General features: G+C 38.1%; 1 protein-coding gene across 2 annotated transcripts in view; it reads right to left on the bottom strand.

Annotated features, from left to right (window-relative positions):
• Positions 1-1763: 1763 nt before the first annotated feature.
• LOC137258516 (sorting nexin-16-like) overlaps positions 1764-18602 on the bottom strand; it is a 252850-nt gene continuing 236011 nt past the window's right edge. The window contains exons 2-8 of one of the 2 annotated variants that reach the window (XM_067796220.1): positions 14976-15544; positions 14431-14517; positions 13514-13662; positions 12980-13049; positions 12232-12368; positions 8393-8530; positions 1764-7756 (exon numbers count right to left, since the gene is read on the bottom strand). In XM_067796220.1, the coding sequence (XP_067652321.1) occupies positions 7627-7756; positions 8393-8530; positions 12232-12368; positions 12980-13049; positions 13514-13662; positions 14431-14517; positions 14976-15503 (1239 nt within the window). In that variant the 5' untranslated portion in view covers positions 15504-15544 and the 3' untranslated portion in view covers positions 1764-7626. Of the gene's footprint in view, positions 7757-8392; positions 8531-12231; positions 12369-12979; positions 13050-13513; positions 13663-14430; positions 14518-14975; positions 15628-18602 lie in introns of both variants that reach the window. The other variant, XM_067796219.1, reaches the window with a different exon arrangement.

The raw sequence follows: 18602 nt of genomic DNA on the forward strand, positions 1-18602 counted from the left end.
ACGCCCTCAGGGCCTGTGGGTTGATGTACGAACATGTTTGTTTATGTTCCTCTTGCCCTGTGGGTTCATGGAACATAAGACCTGTGAGGGCCCTGGGTAGAATAGGTCGTAAGAGGTGACTAACAGGATCACCGACTTGGTTGGCACATGTCATTGGTTTCCAGTCATGAAGAATGATGCTCGTGCTGTTAATCACTGGATTGTCTGGTTCACACTCGATTATGTACTGATTGCCGCCTTATAGCTGGAATATTGCTGACTGCAGTGTACAACTCACTCAAGTCAGGGAACATAAACCGACATCGAGGGTACATCAACTCATGTATGCCTCATGACCACTAAACAGCTTATAATATCACACTTAAAGTAGTGTGACTGAACCAGACATGAATATTTACAGGTGGAAATGTCTAGCCAAAATATTTCGGACTTCTGCACAGGATATTAACTGGCTCCAAATCTAGATACAGTAGAACTAGAAAAAAGAAATTCTACCAAATCTAGATACAGTATAGATACTGTAGAACTGGAGAAAAAGAAACATTTTACCAAATCTAGAGTAGAGAGCAGGGAGTTGGGTTTTGCACTGGCTTGTACTAGTGGTGGTCTGATTGAATCAAATAATTGAAGATTGGCCGCAGTGACTAAACGACCAAGCAATTGATCATGTTTTCTCATGATCAAACACAAACAATTTTGGAACACTTGTTTACGTTAACAATATTTTGTGAAGGTGGTTTGGTCTGTCTCTTGATATTTACATTTCATAAGCACTACAAGTTCGTTCCAAGTCATGACTGAATTTATTCAGTCCTAACATACTAGTAAACTTTTAAAGATTTGCATGTGCATTTGGTTCAATTTGAAAACAAAACTTACAAAAAAATTTAATAAAATAAAATTTTGTGTATTATCAAATATAACAGGAAAATTTGATAAATGATGCAGACGAATTATTTTTGATGATGGATTGGTTGTAATGAACCAATCATCAAATATCAGACTTCAACCAATTCCCAACACTAGCTTGAACAATGTCTCTGTTATATCAGATCATCTTCACATACTTTGGAAGGATATACAGAAACTGATAGTTTCTTTTTGAAAGTAGATCACAAGACAATATATACATACAAGACTTAAAAAATATTCTTGTGGTTCTGATGACACTGAAAATTTACAATTGTGGGTGTACATTTGAAAACTTCTTTCTCTTCAAGCAACTTAGAAGGCTGTTCCAGTAATACGAAGATGGGTTACTTAAATATGGAAGAAAGCTGTAACTGTGGATGTGAGTGCTTGTACAGGTCAGAACTAGCTGACACTGGTTTTATGAAGATACAGCACTGCAGTTTAACATGAAGTACTCAACTCAGACACATATATTCTCAATAAACCCAGTCTTTCCTTTATCCAGGCATGGTAACAAGAACTATCATATCTTAAAAAAATGTTTTGTGTTTCGTGGCCTTGCTTCGAATGAGTGAGTTCAGTTTTATGCCACTTTTAGCAATATATCATGGTGGTTGACACTAGTAATGGGCTTCACACATTGCACCCATGTGGGGAATCAAACCCAGGTCTTCGCCATGACGAGTGAATGCTTTAACCACTAGGCTACCCCCACCACTCCGCCTAGGTTCGAACCACCGACCTTGTGTTCTCTGTGCAGATGCTTTGTCCACTGAAGGACTTCAGGCAAGCAATATCTATCAAATCAATCCTTGTGAATCCATTAAAAAACACAAGACAATGTCAATATTTTATCATTTTTTAATACTGAAAAAAATATGCATAGCATTATATGAAAACAATTGTACAGTAAAAGATTGGGGTTCTGTAACTGCAGCAAAACCGTATTGCTCATTCGTTTAATATTAACCCACAGTCGTGTTAAAAATTCAGGGATACAAGTCCTCTTAAAATCATCAGGAAGTGAGAGTGTCACATTAGATGATGGTCCAAGAACAGGCTCCTCTCAACAACACTGGAGTAGAGTCACTGTGGAATACTTCAAGGCTGGTCATTTCTTACTGAGATGTGAGGGTTGTCATAGGGCTTATTATATATCAAGACATGTCTGGGTATGGTTTTGCTGGTTGGTCAAGGAAGGGGCATAAAAAGAGGCAGTATTTTATGTTAATCAATGACATATTGAAACTGTAGTTGTGGTTCAACACCATGGAATAAAATCAGAACAAATCTGGGATTCAAATCCATGGTCACAGGTTCCTGACATGCCTAAGGGAAGTAACTCTTCAAAACAAAATCTAGATTTGGCCAACCTGGCCCAAAATGTCACAGTCAGGACAAGCCTTAGACGAACCATGGCATAGGTTCCTGGCAACTTAAAGGAAAGCAACTCTTCACAAACTCTGACAATTTGGCTACCCATGTGCCCAAACCACATTACTAGCAACTGAGGAAGGATTACACTAGGACAATAGATTGGTGTCCTGTCACAATTAACCAATGACCATTCCTTGAAGGGGACCATGTTCTACTTATATTCCCACGGAGATCAGTACCAGGCTGACTAACTAGTGCTGGAACTAACCTTAACAGCACCAGTACGAATCATACCAGTATGAACCATATCAGTACTAAATTCAGCCTTACTAATGGACCAGAGTTAGTGTTGATGGTACATATCTTACCACTGCTCAATACAAGCCTTTCAAATGCTAAATGCAAGCTTAATTGTGTTAGTACTAGCCACTCTTGTCCCTAATTCCATTCTTACTAGTGCAGAATATTAGCTTTACTGGTGCTTAATTCAAGTTTCATTGTGCTAGTAGTACTAGCCTCTCTTATTCCTAATTTAAGTTGTGCTAGTGCTGAATATAAACTTCACTGGTGCTAAATTCAAGCTCCTTTGTGCAAGTACTGGTCTCTCTTGTTCCTAACTTAAGCCATGCTAGTGTTGAATATAACTTTATGGTGCTGAATATGAGCATTATTGGTGCTTAACTCAAGCTTAACTGTGCTCCCACGGGAATCCTGTCATTCCTTGCCTGATTTGGACATGAGAGAGAAGACAATGTTGGACATTACAAGTGCACCCCATAATCTCTCTATGATAAGCCACCTGTGCTCTTCACAAATAACAACTTTTTGTATAAAAATAATTCAGAAAAAAGCACATGAAGCAACATGCTGATACATCTGTACAAATCTGGTGTTGTATATGTGGCATAGGGAGAGTACAGAAACCTGTTACCTTACAGATAAGTTCAACATTTCAAATTGTAAATCACCAAATTCTCTTGGTACATATCAAAAGATACAACAGCACAAAATACATATGGAAAGTATGGCATGGCATAACTAGACACTTCTCTATCCCACTTCTAGACAGTTGTACACATATTTATCAAGGCATCATCAATCTGTTTCTTGTTTCCAGGATAGTTTGGAATTGTAAAAAGTGGTGGAAACAAAATTGATATTAAGTGATAGTTCTTCAAATAACCCTTGAAACAACCTGATAAAGCATTCCTGAGGCAAATGCTTGTGGCAAAAGAATCAAGCAAAATATAAAAGGCTTCAAAATAAAACTGGATAGATGCATTCCTAAATTAGAACCCTAAACAGGTCATGGAGATAGTTCACGCTGAAAGCACACTGTACTGACTAGAGACAATTTTGATGCATTCAGCTTGACATACTTGTATTGTAAATCCCATCTTAATGAGAATCTCACACAGTTCACTAAACAATTAGAAGTAGGATAAAAATGAGTCAAGTCACATGTATCCCGATATTGTTGTCAAGTAATTTGTGTATTTTAGGAATACTAACTTTCCACTGAATGTGAAGGGAAGTTACCCCACAGATGATACAATATGTCCACCACCAAGGCACATGGTGATAGTTATGGTGGCTTCATTCTGAAATTAGTGTGCCCAAAAAATATAGAAGTGAGAGTTATAATTGCTTATAATATTAATATTAATAATTATAATTGCTTAGTCATATATATTTGAAGATTATACCCAAGTTCAAATTGTATGTGTTGTGAATTGAGTGAGATTCACACCAAAGCTGAAACACTGACATATAATTTACCCCAAGCCATGAATACTACTCAAAAGAATTTCAAGAAAACCTTTATTCATCCATGTCAAAATTAAGCGTTCTCTAACTTCCTTTGAGTAGTATATATAGTGGCATATGCAAATGATTGGCTAAAACGCAAAACATTGTAGTTATTGTAGATTGTTGCTATTCAAACTATATTGCCGAGTGAGTGAGTTTCATGCCACACTCAGTAATACATGTATTCCAGTTACATGGCAGGGTTCCTATCTTAGATAAATACTGTCTACAATTATTAATGTTCAATATTATCCAGTAATCATTGTTCACTAAAATAAATATCAAATATTTGATGAAAAGAAATAGTATTTCACCAAAATAAGCACTCAGAGATGTGTAAACCTTTTCACAACCTGCGGAAAATAACAATTCATTGGTTGTGCATTTGACAATGCTGCCATGAAACTGAATAAAAAACTGAATAAAGTTACAACATATTGTTTGACAAAATTTATAGTACCTTTCTCATGATCGTTTTGGCAGAATGTTTTGTAAAATATTGTAATGAAAGCTACAAATGTAAAAAAAGTGAAGACATAAATAATGATTTACATATCAGAAACTGTCATCTGTACAGATTGAAGAACCTCATTGGGAGTCGTATTTTGTTACCTCTTCATTCTAAACATTTAAAAAATAATTTTAATTTACTGTTTAAATATGGTTGTTTCTTAAAGCTCTGACATCAAATACCTGACATTCAGCTTTACCTGTTTCTGCAGGAACTAAGAAAAACGCAAACTATGCCCAAACACACCACACTAGGACAAAAAAAAGCCTTAACTAGTTTGACTATTGCACACCCACAACTAAAGCTAAGGCTGTAATAAGTGAAAATGCAAAACAAAAATAAATAAAAACAATTAAAAAAGGATTCCAAGAAGATATTGTTTCAAGTTTGTTACTTACAAAGAAAACAGACATGGAAACAAGCCATTGGTGAGCGAGGATCAGTCTACACTGCTTTTTGGAAATACTGCAGTAATTTCATGGCCAGGACCATGTGGGAAGGAAACCCAGACCTTTAGCAGGATAAGCTACTGACATAACCTCTAGGCAGCCACCCTTCCTGCACTGAAGGGCTGTGGTATGTGGGGGTGAGTTGGTTTTCATGCCACATTTAGCAATATTCAAGCACAATCACAGTGGAGGACCCCTTTAAGTGGATGTCATACGTACCCATGTGGGAATCAAACCTGGGTATTCAGTGTGAGGAGCACACGCTAGACCCACTGAATGAGTGAGTGAGTGATTTTAGCTTTACTCCGCCTTTAGCAGTATTCCAGCAATATCACGGCAGGGTACGCCAGAAATGAGCTTCACACATTGTACCCATGAGGGTAAATGAACCTGGGTCTTCACCGTGACGAGCGAACACTTTGACCACAATGACTCACCGGGACTATGATTGGCCATGGCAACAGTATAGACAGCAGAGTGGACAGGCTATCACAGTGAGGAGCTTGACGAACTACAAATAACTCACAATCTCCCACTGTCTCCATCCGATCCCCAGTCAGCCTGTCATACCAGCATGACATACTGAGGGCCTTTTACTTGGTATACAAGAAATTTCTTAATTATCCTCATCGCTTGCGAAAATCAAACAGTCAAATCACAATGATATTACAAACACTGATTTGAAGAAGAAAAGCTAATAGCAGCAATGTAGTAAAAACAATAATAGAAATATAAAAAATCACCAATTACAATTATTTCCCTTTTCCAACAAGGGGAGAATAGCTTTTCCAAAGGAAACCATTAACTTAACAACACCTTTGGAATAATACTGTTTTCAACCAATCAACAAATTTTTGTCTTAAAACATTCTCTGAACTGCCACTAAAAGAGATAAAATCTTCAGGAAATAAGTATAATATTACATTACTAATGGAGACTTCATTAAAACAGATAAAATTCATCTTGCAAATTTATCCACTTTCAACAACCGAAATCTTTATATTTGAACTAAAAAAAACTAGAAACGTAACAATGATAAATAATAGTTTTCAAAGAAATAAAAAATAGGACATTCAATTCAACATTGTGACAGTACAGGTCAGCTTTATATTTTCAATTGCAAAGTTGAGATCTGAATTGTAATATCAGGTAACAAAGCTATCTATCATTACTGCTTGAGTGTATCAAAGCAAAGCAATTATCTCAGTCTTAGGCAATACTGAACACAAGGTAAGTACAAAAGCATGGAAAATCAGCAATACCACACAGCTCTAAAGACCATAACTTTCTGTTATTTCAATGTAGTAAAAACATTGGTTATTAATTTTTTGCCCCAAAGAGAAACATGTAATGTAAATGTAAACAATTTTAAACATTTTTAAGAGAGACTTTAATATCATAAACAATTTCAAATACTATTTCTTCCTATCTGACAAAACAATAACTGTAACCGCAGACCATGGACCGTTGAAATACACAAACTAATAGCAGTGTTCACGGTAGATTTTGTTGAAGTGCACGCTGAAATAAAATATAAATGTGTAGTCCAAATCTCTTGTGTGCAATATTTTTATTACAATTGCGAATCATTTCAAATTATATTGGTTCTGTACTTCTTCTTGTTTTAAAGTACCTTTTGAAATTTAGTAATCACAATCTATGCATCCAAAACAAGCACGCAAAATAAATATTACGTGTTTTCATCATTTTTTTCCGTGAAAAATGCAGGTTTCTGCATAAACGCGAACACTGTAACAGTAATATCTAACCTTTGTCCTAAACTAATTCATATTCAGGACGATATTCCTTGCTGCCTTAATACTTCAGTTATTAATTAATTCTCATGCTAAAAATACAGAACTATTTTTTCTAAATTGAAACAACATAGAAAGAGATGGTCTCTCAGCTTGTAGGGCAACACCATACAAATAAGTTATCATAGACATGACTTATGTACAAGATTATCACCGAATTTGGGACGATAGAATTTATATACAATTCATCCAGTCATGATTCTTCTGTAGAAACAATTCCAGAGATGACGGATCCCATTAGCATGTAATATGTACAGTTTGTATCTACATGAGCAATAAATATTCAAATTGTGAAAGTGGCAATATGCAGTCATTATTGTGTGAATATGGAATTAATTCCACTGATGCAAAACAAAGGCACGTGTATAAAACATCATCCACAACTGTGATTGAGAATAGCACTTCAGGAAACAGGGTTGGACACCCAGAAATATCATGTGTCTTGTGAAGATACAACCATACAGAATTATAGGTCTCCAAAATGTGTAAAACGTCACGGTTATACAAGTCTGTACTGATCACATGCATGTTGTGTATATGTGATTTCGTGATTAATCAAGGATGTACATTCAGCAAGATCTGTTGTCCACATGACAATATTGAGTAAATGTATATAATCTGATTATTAGAGAGTTTTTCATTTCATGTTCAACTTCTTAAGAGGTGTAACATTGATGAGCACCATGTATGCAGATTCAACACGTTTGTTCACACTTTTGGCCATGGAGATGGAGCAGAAGGGAGGTAACTCCAACTATGTATTATCTTCTGCTTCGTTGTGCACCATGACTGGGACCACGTGGGATGTTTGGGGGCTCTTTCTGACAGTCGGATGATCCTTGTCTGGAATCGGTGTTGACGTTTCCCGATTCCCATCTTCCAGTCTGCAAGGAACCAAAGTATCAAGTTGAAGGAATGTGCAACAACAACTCTAAAAGGTAGGCCTAAGAATTTTTAGAATATAAGTGAGTGAGTAAGTTTAGTTTTATGCCACACTCAGCAATATTCCAGCTATATGATAGCAGGCAGTAAATAATCGAGTCTGGAACTGAGTCAGACAATCAAGTGATCAGTAGCATAAGCATCCGTCTATGCAAGTGGGATACTATTGCATGTGTCAGCAAATCTGACCACTCGTTCCTGTCAGTCACCTTGTACAACAAGCAGGGGTTCCTGAAGATCATTTCTAACCTGAATCTTTGTAGCTATTTGATTTTTTGGGAATATGCCTAACTTGTGTTGTTTGACCAAACAAAATGGGACACACAAAATTTTGTCAGTATCAGACGAAAATTCCTGAAAACAACAACATGTATAAATTGGAACAAAAGAGAAATATTAACATCAAAATAGAAATAAAGAATAGAATAGTTTGCTTAGGCTCATTAAATAATAAATACAACATAATAATTAATTTCAAATGGCAAACACCACAAAGCAATGAATATTTACAAAATTAGACAAACAGTTTAACTTTTATATTCTAGGCATATTTATACAGAGATGGTACATGGCCATACCTGTTGTCACTAGAGGCCAGGGGATGAGACTGGTCAGCTTCCGGCTCCAGACTGACCTCCATGTCACATTCAGCCACAGAGAACTCATTCGATATTGGCGACATCAGGGCTGATGTGTCCCTCACACCAGACATCTCCCTGCAGAAAAAACGTGATCTCAATTTTACCTCATCACTAACAAATGAATATTTTCATATTTGTTCTTAAATGGTTGTTGTTTTACGTCATACTCAGCAATATTCCATATATGATGGCAGTCTGAAAACAACTGAGTCTGGACCAGACAAACCAGTGATGGACATCATGAGCATTGATAAACTCCATTACGATATAATGATATGCAACCCTAGAAGATCTGGCACAAACCTGATTTTCAGAACCCAATGCTTGTCATAAGGGGCGTCTAACAGTCCCTCTCACTGACTTGCTTCACACGTGTCTTTCTATCAAAATTGCATGGATTGATGCTCATGCTGTTGATCACTGGACTGTCTAGTCCAGATTGAGATTTTTACAAACTGCCACCACATATCTGGAACACTGCTGAGTGCTGCATTGACTCACTCACTCATGCTATGTACAGATTAAGTCAGCAAACCTGATCACATGATGATGTTAGTCTCTGAATAGGAATAGACTTAGAAAAATATCTTCACTGTCGAATACTGGCAGCAAGGCAATGTCAACCGCCTAGAAATTCTAAAGCAATATAACACCTGAACAGCATACAATACCCCCACTAATAACTAATAATGAAGTTTGTTATGAGTGTTTTATACATGCTTGATATCAGTTTTGAGTTAAGTTGACAATTAAATACACTGGTATCATTGAAACAGCACTGTGATTGATAAACACTGACAAAAAAGTCCATCAAGTCAACCAGTGTTCCAAGTAACAAAACATTGAAACTTTGTGATGAAACCTTTGTAGAAGGTCGCATCAGGTAACCTTTGAGATTGACCAATCAGACCACAGCTTACCAAATCATGAAACTGAGTATCCACACATACCTTTAAAACTTCTACCTCAAAAAGGTTTGTACTCGGAAAATTCCATGTGCTATTTGTCATCCCCCAAATTCAGTTAAAATTCCACTTGAGGTATGACAGCAAGGTTACACAAATGTTCAGTTTAAGAAATATTTTAAAGTCATTTTGGAGTTTCTGCTTTGGGATTTAATGTAGTTTGAGTTTTTTAAAATAAATTTCATTTCCATATTCAATAAAACAATTCTCATTTGTGATGATAAATAAACATTATTCTTCAAAATAAATAAGCAACAACAAATCCATGCATGATGGATATACCTGTATTTAAATCAAGCCCTGCAATGATAGTGATATAGTTGCCTGTGGTACTCTGGAGATTCAGACCAAATACTTTATTATCAGTGTTACGCGAAGACTGAAATGGGAATCATCTTACCACGATACCAGGAACTGTTGTTCATGCCTACAGTCACTTGTTTTCCTGGACAAGTCTCGAGTATCCATGCTTAGCCATGATACAAGCAGGCTGTATGTTACGAGTGTCAGCATATCTCTTGGCATTGGTGGACTGTATGCCATATATTCTTCCATGTGTGTGTGTTCTGTAGTAGGTTGCATGCTTTACATAGCACCAGGTCTCTTGTCTATAGTATCCTCCACTGGGGGTCCATGCTCCACCAGCCACTGAGGATCCAAGCTCCACCAGCCACTGAGTGTCTGAACTCCAACTGCCGCTGAGGGTCCAAGTTCGACCAGCCACTGAGGGTCCAAACTCCACCTGCCGCTGAGGGTCCAAGCTCCACCAGCTGCTTGGGGGTCCAAACTCCACCAGCTGCTGAGGGTCCAAGCTCCACCAGTCACTGAGGATCCAAAACTCCACCAGCCACTGAGGATCCAATATACATCTGATACTGAAGGTCCAAATTCCACAAGTCAATGAGGATCCAAGCTCCACCAGCCACTGAGGGTCCAAGTTCTACCAGTCACTGTGGGTCCAAATTCCACCAATCACTGAGGGTTCAAATTCCACCAGCCAAAGAGGATTCAAACCTCACCAGTTACTGTGGGTCCAAACTCCACCAGTCTTTGAGGATCCAAACTTCACAAGTCACTGTGGGTCCAAACTCACTGAGGAACTAATGGTCCAAACTCTAGTCACTCAGCATCCAATGTCTAGCTGACACTGAGGGTCAAAACTACATCTGGCACTGAGGATCCAAAACTCCACCAGCCACTGAGGATCCAATGTCCATCTGACACTGAAGGTCCAAATTCCACCTGTCACTGAGGGTACAATGTCTGTCTGACACTGAGGAACCTAACTCAATCCGTCATGGAGGGTCGAGACTCCACCAGCAACTGAGGGTCCAAACTCCATCAGCCACTGAGAATCCAATGTCCATCTGACACTGAGGATCCAAAACTCTACCAGCCACTTAGGATCCAATGTTTATCTACCACTGAGGATCCAATGTCTATCTGCCACTGAAGGTCCAAATTCCACCAGTCACTGAGGATCCAATGTCCATCTGACACTGGGGGTCCAAACTCCACCAGCCACTGAGGATCCAATGTCAATCTGACACTGGGGGTCCAAACTCCACCAGCCACTGAGGATCCAATGTCAATCTGACACTGGGGGTCCAATCTCCACCAGTCACTGATGATGAAATGAATATGTGCCACTGAGGAGATAAACTTGAGGAATCAAACATAACAAGCCACTGAGGGCCCTTATGCCAAAAGAGATTGTGGATCCAAACTCCACAAAACATAACAGATCAACTCCTTCAGTCCCTGTTTATCCACTCCATCAGGCACAGCAGATGAAACTGAACCATAAACAGATAAGCACATTCTGTCAGTCCACAAGACACACTTGATCAAAACTCCATCAGACTGTGGACCTAAACTCCACACACTGTGAATCAAAGATCCACAACAAAACAGCTGATCAAGCATCCTCAAGCTGACTGGTTCTGTCTCATTTGCTTCTGCACACATGTGACTATTGACTCTTTGGGCCATAGTCATCGAGGATATGGAGATCTTTCCATTATCGCAAGAACTAAACTACTATATCTAGGTGTGTGCTTGGATGTGGTCTTAACCTTTGATGGCGTGTGTCCTCTAGAAGGATTTTTCAAGTTCATGTACTTCTGTCGTGTAGATGTATGATTCGTCCAAGTGTTGATCCTGAAACAATTCCTCCAGCTGCAGATAAGACCCACCAGATGAACAGAAAATACCCTTTTTTCTCACTGTCTCAGGCATTTCAAAATATGGAAAACAAAACCTTTGCCTTGTGAATTTTCATAAGGTCTTTATTTAAATACATTACTCTCTCAGACTTGTTAAGTTAAAATACAATTTAAAATCATGCAACGTTTTACCTGTTTTACCTGCGTCATCTTTCAGCTATCTTCCACTAAGTTTCTGTATTCAAGTTTCGGACAAGTGACTTATTTTGTGGGTTATGGTAACATGAAATACCATATTTATTAAAATCATGAAAGATCTAGTATCAAACTTACTTTTGCTCGTTTAATATCAAATCACTAACTCATTTAATAAAAATGGCATTAGATGGAGAGCCCTTTGTATCCCCTATGTATTACAAATAAATTTTTCCCCAACATAAAAATTATACAGCATGTTGTGACATCACTGAATAATAGCACTGTGACCTTGACATGACCTTTTGGAGGTGTTTTGACAGCATGGTGACCTGTGACTCATTACCTATGACCTGTTTGACAACAGTGCAGCAAGCGTGTACGTAGTGACATCACGCAACAGACTGCCACCGATACAGTTTAACTATTCATGACAGAGGCTTTGACCTACCGTAGACGTTTTGACAGCATGGTGACTTGAGACTTGTATAGGTCCAGCTCCTCCCGGAGAAGACGGATTTCCTGGTCTCTGTCATCCAGTTCCTGTCGGAGATGGTACGTAGTCTCTTCCAGGTTCTCACACAGAGCCTGAAAGATGTATAGCATTTGTTCTCATTCAATGACCTCAACAGCAAGTAAGAATGTTGAACGATGTCAGCGTATGGGCAAAATATGAGAGGTCATATCACAGGAGTCTTTCTCTTTTCAGATCAAGTTTTAAAATTAAAACATGTAACATGACAAGGCTTCAATTGTTTCTTAAAAGCCACTTGCCACAGGGCAAATGACTTCAAGAAAGTGACTTGTCCTGACCAATATTCCACTTGCCCTGATTTTACGACACAATGTTTGAATTTTAGTCTTACACTTTCAGTAATATTCCAGCAATATTATGGCAGGGGACACCATAAATGAACTTAACACATTGTACCCATGTGGAGAATTAAAACGGGTCTTCAGCTTTACGAACGAATGAAAGCAGGTGCCCCAGCTATGATCTTGGTAAAAATTGGTCTCTGATCTTCAGCGAGCCATCAAAACTGGTGACAAAATGGACTTGGTTGATGCACTTCACTTTATACAAGTTCTGATATCAGTGCTCATGCTGTCACTGACAATCTGATCACTTATTTAGAGATCAATATCATGTAGTGGAAAGATTGCGGAGAATGGTGTTACCATGACAACAGGAAACTTACCCGACTCTCTTCTAGACTGTCATGCGGCCCAGGAGGATCATCGAAACAGAAAAACTCTCGAACTGGCTTGCTGCAAGTAATGAAGGAATGACTGTTATTTTCATCATTTCAAGAGGACGCATGATGATGATCTCTTAAATCAAAGGTTGGAGCTGAGCAGGGTAACATGAAATTTAATTGTCTAACTGTGAGAAAAATTCCAGCAGAAATGGGCCTGACACACTGTACTGAATTGACTGAATTGCTTTAACCACTTGGCTACCCTACCAGCCCAGTAACTGTGCTTTCCAAACTGACACTCAAGCTTGCATGTGCGTAAGTGGATACCTTAGTACAGTGAGGCCCCTGACATCCAAACACATTTGTTTTTGCAGAAATCATCCAAATAACTGGATATCTGGATGTCTGTCACCTAGTCCTTGCTGTAGAAATGGCAGCGAGCAAACCTGTCTTGGCTTAAATCACTTCCAAAACAGTTAAGTTGTTTTGATTTGACAGCTGTTCACAAAAAAAGTAAAATACCACTGAACCAACCTGTTGCAGATTTCACTGTGCCCTGTGACATTGTTGAGGAAAGCCTGCAAGCCGTGCAATCGATCCTCCAAGAACTCCCGCTCATAGTTACTACGAAACCAGCGCTTAGGTGGAAGAGATAATCGGATTCCCGGGAACATGCTCAGCAACTAAATTACAGAAGAAAAACAGGTAAGTACCTTAGGTAAAGAAGTTCTCCTTCATCTACAACTGATGAAAACAATCATCTATCTATTATGGTATGGCGGATTGGAATGTATAAGAAATCTGTTTTTAGACATGTGATATATTGTTGAATAGACATAACAAGAAAATTTCATGGTTACAATGGTTACACTACAACTTGTTGAAGTTCATATTTCTTACTGATTTCCATGTTGGCGTAATGATAAAACTTAAAAAAACTTCAGTGTATGTATGATCAGACATCTTAATAGCCTTGTACAGGAATCCAGTTAAACAATAATTCAGCGGACATTTTGTAACCATGTGTTGAAAAATCCAGTTGGTACCCCAAAACCATATAGGGTCAGATATTAATGGATTATTTACCAAGGCAGCAAATCTAAACTCATTCTATCTCTTTTCTAAGGATCCAAACACCCTTTAATACACTCCTGAATTGTGTGCATATTTATCAAGTCTTCCCTGTATCCTTGACTACCAAAAGATGCTAAGCAAAAATTAACTTTAGCACGTAAAGTGTCAAACACTTCAGTTCCAATATATTGCAAATTTATGCAATGTATTACAATATCTTCTGTGGGCTATTACACTGCAATAATAACAACACTGCTTTTAACCATTTGCCAGGAAGAAATATGAGTAACCTTCTGTGTAATTTGAAAACCTGTCTAGCAAGCAACCAATCAAACTTAAATACTACTGAAGAAAGAACCAATAGATTATGGACATACTTTTTCATTCAGATGACTGAAATCTGTGTAACGGCGGAAGACAAACCAGGATTCATGATCAGACTTTTCAACCTGTATCTTGTAGACCTACAAAGGTAAACATGGTAAAATGATTATCCTATCTTGCTTACTAGATATTTGAACAAACATGTTTCATATGTACTAACACTGTTGAATAATACTGGTAATGTAGCTAATACTGATGAGTAATACTGGTGATGTAACTAATACTGTTGAATAATACTGGTGATTTAGCTAATACTGAAGAATAATACTGGTGATGTAGCTAATAGTGATGAAGAATACTGGTGATGGAGCAAATACTGCTGATTAACACCATCTTACATAACATTCAGCAACATTCCAGCAATATCACACCAGATGACACCAGAAATGGGCTTCACACATTGTAACTGTAAAGGGAATTAAACGGGAGTCTTTGGCACAATCAACAAACAAATGCCTTAATGACTTAGGTAGCCCAAGGCTCAAAAGATTATCTGGAGCTCTGACTTTCTTTCCTTTCATTTTCTCAAGTTACTCACAGTGAACTTGGCTCTCTCCTCCATGACCTCATACCCTAGGATGGGCACCCTAATGTCTTCTGGGTATAGTGTCTCTGGTTCTGCCTCTACTCGAATCTCAGGAATAGTACTTGGGTCAACACGGCAGGTCTGCTTCAACACCCGGTGTTCCGGACGAGGTGGTGACATTGCTGGGGATGAACCTTCAGATGTGTCCAGCAGCGTTGGTGAGCCTGGAGGGTCACTACATTCTTCGAAACTCAAGGTTGTGTTCACATCATCATCCCCGTCTCCAACACTGATGGTAGATATGGCCGACGGCGCTTCAGAAGGTTTCAGGGAGGCATAGTTTGTCATGGACATGTCGAGACTCGACGGTTTGGGCACGGTCCGTCCTGGCGTGGAGGTCTTGTGATCATGAACCAGAAAGGAGGACTTCCGATCAAACTGAACCGATAACACTGCGGTTCCGTCGTTGTGGAAACTTTCAGTAGCACTGATTCCAACACTTCCACTGTCCAGGTTGCTAAGGTTACCTGAGGAATTCATCTTGATGCCGTGATGATCACAACTTAGTGTATATGCAGCCTCTGAGAGATCAACAGAATGGAGTCTGTCTTGGCTAGACGCATATTAACTTCTTCTTTTCAAGCTTGGACAGTTGAATCATGTTCTGAAAAATATAAAACAATCACGTTAAGAGAGTTCAAAAGGGTAAAATATTTTGTCACTGCAGGTTTTGATTCAATGTACCACAAGAACAACTTCATTTTAGACAATGCATCCAATCACTGATGTGGCCTTTGAAAATCATTCTAGTTTGTAGGTGATAGATTGTGTTGAGGATAATGAAAATGATCATTGTCAGTCGCTAGTACTAGTCCTGGGTACCATTTTATTGCTGCTGTTGCGACAAAGTTTCACTATTTGATAAAACAATGGAACAAGCACAATGCAAAGGACCTTTCCAACTGAGCCTACATCTTTCAGCATTGTTAAACAAGATCAATTGTTAAAAAATCCTGAGTGGCCTTGTACAAAAGAATCTTAGCATTAAGATAGTTGTAAGTCTATGTTGATGACCTTGGTGCTAAGGTTGTCGAACACAATGTACACCCTGATCAATAAACTGACCCTGACATTGATAGCTCTGTTAATGTAATTGATTTAAAAATTCAATATACCACCCACTTACAGAACACATATGAAAATCAGAATTTCTCTGAACTCATACAATGAAAATAGAGCATTTACAAAATTGAAACAAAATGTTATTCAGAATTTTAATGGAAAGACTGACTTCATTACCAAACTTACTACCAAGGATTGATCAATCTTCTGTCAGCATGACATGACAAATTTGGAGCGTGAAGAGTGCGTTTACTTTAACATCACTTTTAGCAATCCTCCAAGAATTTCATGGCAGCGGACACCAAAAATGGACACACTGTACCCATGCGGGCAATAGAATCTGGTTCTTGGCATCACAAGCAACTGTTTTATTACTACGCTATTGCACTGTTACCTGTTGACCTGATTCAGTTAAGTGAGTGAGTTTAGTCTTCCGCAACACTCGGCAATATCCCAGCTATATGACTGCGGTCTTTACATATCTGAGTCTGGCCCAGACAATCCAGTGATCAACAGCATGAGCATTGATCTGCGCAACTGGGAACCAATGACAGGTGTCAACCAAGTCAGAGAACCTGACCACCCAATCCTGTTAGTTGGCTCTTACGAAAAGCATAGTTGTCTTTTATGGCAAGCATGGGTTGCTGAAGGCCTATTATACCCAGACCTTCACAGGTCAATACGATTCTGAACAAGAGGTCAAAATACAACAGGATCACACTGACATGAGCTTTTCTAAAATTAATTTAAATGTGACGCTTTTTACACACCTGTTACCATGATTACTACATTGACAGTATTTTCATCACATTGATTCCATTTCAAAAGCTAAAAAGCTATGATAAATTTAATATGACATCATCTACTAGTATGTTAGTCTTGGACGGGAGTCAGTATTCTGAGACAAATGAAAGTCTGAAAATCTTGTTACTCTGCATAAATAAATAATCCAAAATGAACTGCAAAGACTAATCAAATTTAACCAATGTTGCCTTATAACATTTGAGTGGCATTTAGAAGTTGATGTTGTGAACAATGGGAAGTGTTCAAAGGACATGCAACTTCTGTATTAATAATATGAGCGATGTTTGGTGTAGCTTCTAACACAGTTATCAAGCACGAAATGTCTCTTGTATCAATAATAAAGAACTTGTATATCCACAGAATTCTTGCACTGTTCAATTCTAATAGTGATTTACAATAAAACGTAATTTAAGGCAGGTAACAAGAGGCATATCAGACATGACAAAAGAAGACATTCAACATCTAGCAAATAAACTATCTCGTTTTTACCCAGGGAGTACATAGTCTTCACATGGACTTGTTTTACCACTTGGCCAGTACAGATGTGCACTTCATTCTGTATCTAAATCCTTAACCTTGCCAGCTATACTGCTGTACTAACACTTGCTTGATAAGCATACTAATATCTGTACTGGTAAGTGTGGACATCCACGTTCCTTCCATACAATGCCTAAACTTCATGCTCAAAACTGAATATATGGAAAATATCCAGACTGGTTAATTACTGCTGAGACAGCAAAAATGTTTACCTTTTGTCAGTTGTCAGTAGCAATCAACAAAGTACGTCCAGCTTTCTTAACAGTCTTTAAATCAATTAGTCACACTACTGTAGATCCAGGCCTTGTTGTTATATAGAACAGGACTAAATTAAGTGTTAATTAATGAAGCAGACAGATGCTTGTGTGTTGCTGTCGAACCGATACTTTCAGAAAAACAAACACAACAGAGTAGTTTGTGTATACACCAGATTAGTAAGACCCACAGAAACGAACTGTTACAACAACACCCCCTTAGTACTCAAGGCTTTCTCCAAGCCTGTCATACCCTTGAAACAACAAAGGCAATGACTGACTTGCTGTCAAGTTAGTTTCACGTACTTTATATTTGTACATACCATGCCTACTGACATTGAAGACTTAGAAAAACACCAACAGGCTTTGTTTGGATAGTTTGTGCTTTATGGACACAACTATCTGCTGCACCAGATTTACTCCAGCCACTGACAACAGTCAAATATGCCTCCACAAAATCTTGATTTAAACAGTTAATTTTCCAATAAAAGTAACTATATTGGTAAACAAGCATAACCTTATATGAATACCGCTCCATGATATAATGGAAGGAAGAGAAAACGTCTTGATGAATGTAGAATGTGAATAATATATAAATGTTGCAAAAACAACATATTTTGCCAATTATTGTTAAAAGAGTATATGACATACAAACAAATTATTTTGGATCAAGTTTGCCTCTCAAATTTTATAAATGAGTGCACTGAAATTAGTTGTTTGTTCACTACTGAGGAGCAGTTTTGGTTTCTAAACAAAACTGTTTATACGTCAAACCCAAACAAAAATACACAATTTGACATGTACAGTTGCAAAGTGTACATGAAAAGAAATAATGAGTAGAGTCATGGTTGCAGCCACAAGATCAAGCTTATGCTGGACAAAAAAATCTTTCATATGTGTTAAGGTCACTATATTCGAGTCA

The sequence above is a fragment of the Haliotis asinina genome, chromosome 12, assembly GCF_037392515.1.
Source record: "Haliotis asinina isolate JCU_RB_2024 chromosome 12, JCU_Hal_asi_v2, whole genome shotgun sequence".
In the NCBI taxonomy this organism is placed as follows: Eukaryota; Metazoa; Mollusca; class Gastropoda; order Lepetellida; family Haliotidae; genus Haliotis; species Haliotis asinina.